General features: G+C 51.9%; 1 protein-coding gene across 2 annotated transcripts in view; it reads left to right on the top strand.

The window, feature by feature from the left end:
* The first annotated feature begins 7104 nt into the window (after positions 1–7104).
* Positions 7105–8342, top strand: part of CCDC85C (coiled-coil domain containing 85C) — a 106878-nt gene continuing 105640 nt past the window's right edge. The window contains exon 1 of one of the 2 annotated variants that reach the window (XM_061464007.1): positions 7105–8206. In XM_061464007.1, coding sequence (XP_061319991.1) covers positions 7495–8206 — 712 coding nt within the window. In that variant the 5' untranslated portion in view covers positions 7105–7494. The remainder of the gene's footprint in view (positions 8207–8342) is intronic. The other variant, XM_061464006.1, reaches the window with a different exon arrangement.

The following is an 8342-nucleotide window of genomic DNA, read 5'->3' as shown; positions in this document are numbered from 1 at the left end:
TGTGCTGCTTGACACTGAATTATTCAGATATCTTTATGATATATAGAAGTGGTGTCAGCATTTTAGGGCATGACTCTCCTTTCTCATCTGCTGTAAAATCCCAGTGGCTTCACTGAGCTATAAAAGGCAAAATTAGGTCCTCAGCAGCATTGTTGTCTTGCAGGCAGAAAATACACTTTACCTCTGAGTGAAGGGTACCAACAGGCCTAGCTCATAGTATAAAAGCAGGTATTTGTAAGTCCCTGGTTCATCAGTACATCTAAGAGGTCATTTATTCATTTGGAAATGAGCAATAAGAGTGTAACGAAGACAGGGGATAGTGTAACATCATCTATTTTCTCTACTTCAGAACTGCTCAGGTTTCATTGACCTCATGCTGATAATACCAATGGCCTCATCGGCTTGAATAGTGAGGTGCCTGGTCTGTAGCTACCTGTGCCAAGCCTAAACGCAGAGCTGTGCCAGGGTAACCCAGTGTATGTGGAGTGGGGGAGCCCAGAAGAGCTTGAGGGGGTGCTGCATCCCTAGGGCATGGGCTGCTTGGGGGCAACCTGCCAGGCTCGGAAGCTGATCAGGCTATAACCACTTGCCATGGCACTGATAGCTCCCTAGGAACAACACTGATATTTTTCCATCCTTGGGTTAATTTTTCTTCTTTTTTTAAACCAATGATGGCAAAAATAGTTGGTCTAAATTCATTGTTACACATGGAACAGCACTCACTCTGCCTCACCTAAAACAAGGATCTGTTAGAGTCATAAGGAAAACACAGAGGCAGTGAGAGAAAAAAAATACTATGCATGTAATATGAATATACTCCTGGCAAAGCCAGTGTTTAAATCACCAGTGGCTTAAACAATGCATATCTAAATCCCTGGAGCCCCCTGGGCCTTCTGCAGTGGATGGACACTGCACACCCAGGAAAAATGCAATCAAAATCTGGGATTGTTTTTGTCCTGCAAAACCACCTCCTGCAAGTACATCTAGGCTGCAGGAACAAAGCTCTGTCCCCAGATACACAGAGACCCCTCCTGTGAGCTCCGCATGCAACTCATGTCAGGTTTAACAGAGGGGTGCAGCTTAGTGATGCCAAGACAGATGTAAAACCTTGCCTTCCATTTCTGCCACCTATTTGCTGGCTCACCTGTGTTTGTAAAGGAGTATTTACAAAAGGCAAAGATGTATCAAGCTATCTCCTGGCCTTCTTCCCGTGTTAGGATGGCAAATGTTTTTGGAAGGGATGTAAACCTTAATGCTTTTGGGAAGAAGCCAAGTGGTAGCAGATGACAGAGAGGAGGAAACTCACCCTATGGGCAGGTTTTTCACGGTGTTCTCATAAGCATCTGGTATTTGCCACTGGCAGAGACAATACAAGGGCCAGCGCCCCGATCCAGCCTGTCTGCCGCCCTACTCCTGCTACTGGCTGATTTCTTACCCATTCAGAAGCAGTTTCATGACATTTTTATTTCTTGACGCACACTCGGATTCAAGGTCTCAGTGGCACTCCTCTTTGGGTAGATTATGGAGGAACAGGAGACTAAGCTCACAAGCACATCGCCTCAGCTCTGGCACATGGCACTAGCGATTCACATGTTGTAAGAGTTTGGGGATTTTTAATATTTGAAAAAAATATCAATTGCTCTGATATTGTATGCAGCCTTCTGACTGCACAATGAAGTTGGATCTCCACCACACTAAACTGGCAGTGAAATTTGTGCTTTAGCTGTTATGTATGAATTTGAGAAGTGCCAATCACCTGCAGCTAGGAGCAGCAGATGCCTATTGCTTCTTAGGATTTAGCTTCCAGTCCTTTACCAACATATAGATAAGGGATGGGGGGGTGGGGAAGGGGGAGGGGGTAAACCTACACTGTGTTGCAAGACATGGTTAGAAACTTAAGTGAAAATGAACTTTTGGGAAATGCTGTGGGTGAGGGGATTTTTATGGGCTTTTTCTACTTGACTCAAACATCCCATGTATGCCTACTCTGTAGCTGATCCGACTTGGTATTGCTCCAACAGCTCTGTAAGTGTCCCTGCATGGAGCACATCTGGACCCAGTGTGTGAGTGTGGACCTGTTGGGTGAATGTAGGACACTTTGAAAGAGGACTGAAAAATAGCTCTAGTTGAAGACAGACCTTGAGCACACACACACACCTCCCATGTCTTCCTTCAAGTACCAGCCCTCCATCTCTGCTGGTCTCCAATTTGGATGCTGTTCTTAGTAGCAGTGCTTAGAGGCTACTGCTCTTATGCCTCTTGGAGGACCTGTTTTACAGGCACAGCAAAGAGTTTGCTGGTCACAACAATAATTCTTCTCTGACTATCCTGAAGGCTTTCAAACAAGCTGGTGCATTTTAGAATTTTACTAGTGGTTTCAGGGCATAAAATAAAAAGGCTTTGTGGACACAAGATGAAACCTTCCACTAAACCATACTACTTTCATAAGGACAGTGAATGAATTGGATGGCCCAGTTATATTACCAGAAGCCAGCATTAAAGAATGCTGCATAATCTTCTAAGAGACTGCTTTTTCATCATAGCTCAGCCAGATGGGCAAGTGGAGGGATGAAGGTTTTCCATAGGAAGGTTCAGCTGATCTGGGAAAAGAAAGAAGAATGATGCATGGCAGTTCTCAGGTAGCTGCTAACTAGAAAAATGTTCTGGCTGAAAATACTGCTTAATCAGGCTAGAAGTGAGGTACCTATCTTGATAGCAGAGATTAGGAGCATTGCACATACTTTGTTATCTCACTGCTTTGTTGCACAAAACAGAGCTCTCACTGTCGCAATCTGGATGGTGTATTTCCAAACATTAATCAAGGATTAGTCCTTGGCACTGATTTATGAGAAAATACCGATGCTGCAGAGGATTTATAACCCATGTAAATGATTTATGGAGTACATGTTTTAATGAGATGGGTCCTCAGTGTGTGTAAACTGGAGCATGGCCTTGATGCACATGCAGCAGTGTGTACTTCCTAGGCTGCCTTGGAAAAGCAAGGTCCTGGGAGAATCTCACTAGGGTTCCTCCTACCCATCTGCCCACTCCCACCCATGAGGAGTGAGTGGACTTTGGGAGAGTCACCCCTCTCGTGGGAGGGAAGCCATAGCACAGGCCTGAGCTGTGTCTTCTGTAGTACTAACGTAGCCCTGTAGAGGGAATGCTTTGACTTCAATGAGGCGGCGTATTGCTGTGTTATACCAGGGACCAAATTCATTTCTTTGTGTCACCAGCTGAGTTCAGGAGCTAACATCAAGAGCAATTTTACCCAGTAGGTGGTTTTGGTTTTGTTGTTTCCTAAAATTCTTATGATGCTATAATTCGCTTTAAAATTTTGTCCCTGACTGAAGAGGGTGGAAGTGTCCATTTGATTCCATACAAGAGATAGATAGGCTTTGATGCTGTCTTACAGGCGCATCAATGCTTAAGATAACGTGCATATTAAAAGTGTTTTTCACTGGAAGCTTTCAGAAGGCCCAGTGGCCAGATATAACAAAAAGGAATCAGTAGTGTGTTGTTTACCAACTTCTCCTATGCTTCATCTTAAATTGGCATGGGGAAATCATAACGCCTCCTGAATAACACCAGGAAATGGGCTTTGCTCACTAAAACTAAAATCACAAACCCATCAAAAATACTCTGATGTTACACACTACATGTGTTGATTAAAAATCTGCTTGCAACACTGGGTTTGCTATTGATCATAAAACTGTGCACTGACCTAGTCCTTTCCCTCCAAGGTATCACAGCACTTAAAAAACTACCTCATCACAGCCCTCAGTTCCACTTTGCCCATGAATCATCTGGGCCACAGACACTCTGATACCTCCAAGCCTCACCCTTCTGCTCTAACACTGCTGCCTTTTGTTTCCAAGATGAAGGGATTTTCCCCTACTCCAATGCAAGGCCCACCTTGAAGAGGAGGGAGCAGAAAGGGTAATGATGCATGGTGTCCACTTGATTCAGGTCTTGTCACTCAAACCCACTGGCACCATCCCACTCTCTTCATTGTTAGTGGAGGAGTCTTTCACTGGGCCAGATGCCATCTGCTTACCTGGCAATTTCAGTGCCACCTCCAGAACATACAGGCCTCCGGATGCTCAACTGCAGCAGGTCACCATGCTTTTATAGCTACCAGAATGACAGAAAACCCTTTGTAAACGGCAGCAAGGTGGATCTGTGTCATTAACATCTCCAAAAGTACAGACATACCCACTGAGTACTGAAAGCAAGTCTTAATCATCACAGGGACTTCCTCTGTGGATATTAATAATCTCCTCACTTCCTTTGAGGAGCCCCCCTGCCTACTGGGCTCTGCCTTTGCACAAGCATCAATAAAGCTCAAACTTTGAAAGGTTTCACTTAAGAAAAACAGCTTTTCTTGGGAAAAAGATGAAGCAAACCTGAGGCAAGCCCAACACTGCACTGCCTGGGCTGGGCACCACCATGGTGTAGCTGCACCTGTATCTGTGGTGCAGCCACCAAAGGCTTCTCCTCCCCTGTTGACTTTGGTCAGCAATGAACAATCGCTCTGCAGGGTGCCCCTGCTCTGCTCCTCCTTTTCCCAGACACTGGGGATCTGCTAGTCAGATCAGCACTTGGGAGGGTCCGGGAGAAGCACTTTCCGCTTCCTGTGGGGAAGGATGCGATTACAGCCTTGTAAATAAATGTTTGGCTTGGAAAATGGCTGTGTGCCTTCAAGATACCATACAGCCACCACCAGTGGCAGCGTGCCCCATTCACAGGGGTTGGTTGCATTCTGGTGCCCTGGCTCAAGGTAGTGAGAAACAAGAGATGGGGTACATCCTGATCACACACCACACTGGCTGTAGCCCGAGGGGCGCCAGACCCCTCTTGGCACAGATGCCTGCTGGCTTGCGACCTAAGGGCTGACTTTGCTGCTGAGGTGGCAGCTTCAGGAGGGGCTGACCAGCCATGGCCAGGGCTGTACCTTCTGCAAAGCTGCCTCCAAGGTGGGCACCCAGGTCAGAGCACAGCTGGTCCTGGGTTGCCCCTGCTTTACCTACTCATACTGATGCCCCCTGAAAGGAGCAAACAGGCCTCACCACTGGCTTGTACAATGTGATTCGCTCCTCTCTAGGGGACTACACTGGTGTGGGAATGTGCTAGGGAAGAATTGTCCACTTCACATCTTCATGTCTGTGCAGCAGCATGTTACCAGGGATCAAGTCCCACATGAAGTGAACTAGTGTGAATGCTCTATCCTAAGCTTCTCTTACCCTTTTGATAATTGAGGGATAAAAGCTGCTTTGGGAGAAGGGTCAACAGTGCTCATGGAGGGGTTGAACTCCCCCAGGTGCAGAGAAGTCCCGCTGTTCCATTTCAGCAGGGAACAGGCACTTGTCTTAATTTGCCAAGGGTATACTTGGGCTCAGAAACCCAGGAGAACAGCCTTGTGCAGAAAAACATCCAAGAAACTGCAGCTTTACCGAGTGAGACTTAGGATGATAACACCAAAAGACAGAAGTTGCAATCCTCTGTCCCTCTGTTCTGATGTTCCCTCCATCCACAGGCCATCTGCTCTGCATCCTATGCTCTGGCATCAGATTTGATGTTTATAGCCAAAGGGTGTCTTGACCAGCTTTCCAGCATGGTCAGAAACCTGAGGTTGCACTGGGTTAACCCTGGTGTCAAATCATTTACAGAGGTTCTTCAGGAACTCAAAGCTGGTAATCCCTGGAGGCTTTTTAAGGATACTCATGCAGCAAATAGCTGGCAGCACTGCTCTGTACCAGTGCATCTTTCATTTTCACAATGCAATACTGGGCAAAAGCAGCCTAGAGAGATAGCATGGCCCAAGTAAAGTACATTAGACTAACAGTCGGGGATATGATGCAAGGATAGAGGAAATCTGTATACATGTTGCCTGGGAAATCCACTTCATGAACTTTCTGTACCTGTCACTGTGTTCTATCTGATGTGTGCAGAAGTGATGCTGGCATGCCTGCTCTTGACAGTAAGGACCACCAGGACCTAGGGAGATTTTACCAGCGAATAAGCCATATCTGTGCCTTCAGGGCAGTTTCCTCCCGCACCTCTGAGGTCTGAAGGAATATGCCGGTCCCAGGAGCAGAGGTCGCAGGAATGCTGGAACCGGCTCCTTCGACCTGCAGGCTCCGGCCGAGGCAGGAGGGACGCGGGGACAAAGGCGGCCACTCCGGAGGGAGAGCAGGCTGAGCGGAGCGCAGCTGGGCGCCGGTGACAAAGCCTGTGGCGGGAGGCTGGCAGCAGCGGAGATGCCCCGGGAGATCCCGCTTCGCTCCGCGCCCGAGCCGCCCGCCAGCGGCACCGGGTCCCTCGCCGCGTCTGGCGGGAGAGGGGCCGGGGCCGCTCCGGCGCCTCTTTCCCGGACCGCCCGTCGGCCGCGTTTTCCTGCCTGTCCAACCCCACCCTGGCGGGGATGTGGTCCCTTCGGTAGTGGTCTTTTGAAAACGGGCAAACCCAACAAAAACAGGCAAAAAGGGGGTGGGAGACACGCTGTAGGGGGGCAGCAGTGAGCCTGCTGTAGCCGGCAGGACAGGGCAGAGCATCGCAGGGCGGGCGGAAGGAGGGCGGGAGCAGCCCCATCCCTTTGTACCTGCCGTTTGAAGGCGCCAGGCGGCCCCGCATTGGCTGCGGCGTCCGCGGCTCCGGTAACCCGAGCCGGCGGCGGGGCGCGGCACACCGGGGCCTGGCCAGCGCCCAGCCCGGCAGCCAACGGGGCGGTGCTCGGCTCGGCCCGGCCCGGCGCCCCTTCGTTCCGCCGCCAGCAGCCGGCTCTCCTTCTCCTCGGCTCGGCTGGGCTGGGCAGGGCCTCGCCTCCCTGCCCGGCAGGAGGTGGGACCAGCGCCGGCGCTGCCGCCTGCCTCCTCCCTCTCTCCTCCCGAGGGCTGAGCCATTCCGGGAAGGCGCCGGCTCCCCCGCCGCTCCTCGGCAGCGCAGCGCCGGCATCGGCCGCCGCCACACCGGGTTCGGCCCCAAGGAGCCGCGGAGCTGCGAGCGAGCCGAGGAGGAGTGGGGCAGTGGCGGCGAGTGCGCGGTCCCCCGCGGCGGGGAGCGGCAGGCGGCGGTGGGGCGTGTGGGAGGACGAGCGGCCGGAGAGTGGGGCGGGGAGGCGGCCGCAGCGTAGTTGTTTTGCCCGGGGTAAGTTGACCGATCCCCATCGGAGACTTCACTCGGAGGGGCAGCGCTTGGCTCCCGGCTCCTGCCGCCCCAGCCCCCTTGGGGGGAGCGCCTGTTTTTGCTCCCCCCCGTTTCCCGCGGGTTGTTGTTGTTTTTTTTTTTTTTATTATTACTGTTATTATGGGGTCTTTGGAGAAGCAGATCTTCCGCTCCGGCGTTGCTCTTCATCGTTGTTCAGCGCTCTGCGGAGAGCTATAATATTTCTTTCTCGAGATGCTGCAGTGAATTTTAGTCCCAGAAAATCAAGCGAACAAAATAATCCGAATAACCCGAACCATTTGTTACCGTGCGAGAGCGAACGCTGCACAGATGATGGCAAAAAATTCCGTGGAAGGGTCTAAGGAAGACCTGAGCAAAATTTCGGAAGAGGAGATGCTGAGGTGGAGCAAGGAAGAACTGGTGAAAAGACTGAGGAAAGTGGAGAATGAAAAGATGAACTTAATGGTGGAACACGGCAACTTGATGAAGGACGTGAACCGGAGGCTGCAGCTCCACCTGCACGAGATCCGCGGGCTGAAGGAGGTGAACCAGAAGTTGCAGGACGACAACCAGGAGCTGAGGGAGCTCTGCTGTTTCTTAGACGACGACCGGCAGAAAGGCAAGAAGCTGTCGAGGGAATGGCAGCGCTTCGGGAGGCACACGGCCAGCGTGATGTGGAAGGAGGTGGGCATGTACCAGCAGAAGCTGAAGGACCTGGAGGCCAGGCAGGAGACCCTCCTGCGGGAGAACGTGGAGCTGAAGGAGATGGTGCTCATGCTGGACGAGGAGCGGAGCGGGCCCGGCTCGCGAAGCTCCATCGACAGCCAGGCCAGCCTGACCAACCTCAACGGCGGCTCGGCCACCAGGGACGTGGGGGACGGGAGCAGCACCTCCAGCACGGGCAGCGCCGGCAGCCCCGACCACCATCACCACCACCTCCACCACCACAAGGTCGGCGATAGCAAGGCCGGGGCCATGCGGAGGTCTATGGATGACCTGTCCGCGCCTCTCCACCACCGGAGCATCCCCAACGGCCTCAACGGTGAGCGACATCCCCCAGCCCCAGTCCCGCGGGCAGCAGGTGCCACCTCTCCGGCTCTGCGACCGCTCCGCTGGCAGGTCTGGTCCCCCGGGGGCTGGGTGAGGGATCCCGGGGCTGGCGGTGTTCCTGCGGGCCC

The sequence above is a fragment of the Pezoporus flaviventris genome, unplaced genomic scaffold (assembly GCF_033815535.1).
Source record: "Pezoporus flaviventris isolate CSIRO_AGI_PZ_B2104156 unplaced genomic scaffold, CSIRO_AGI_Pfla_v1 ptg000036l, whole genome shotgun sequence".
Classification (NCBI taxonomy): domain Eukaryota; kingdom Metazoa; phylum Chordata; class Aves; order Psittaciformes; family Psittacidae; genus Pezoporus; species Pezoporus flaviventris.
Note: the sequence above shows the minus strand (reverse complement) of the source record. Positions and strands in the feature narration are given on the sequence as shown.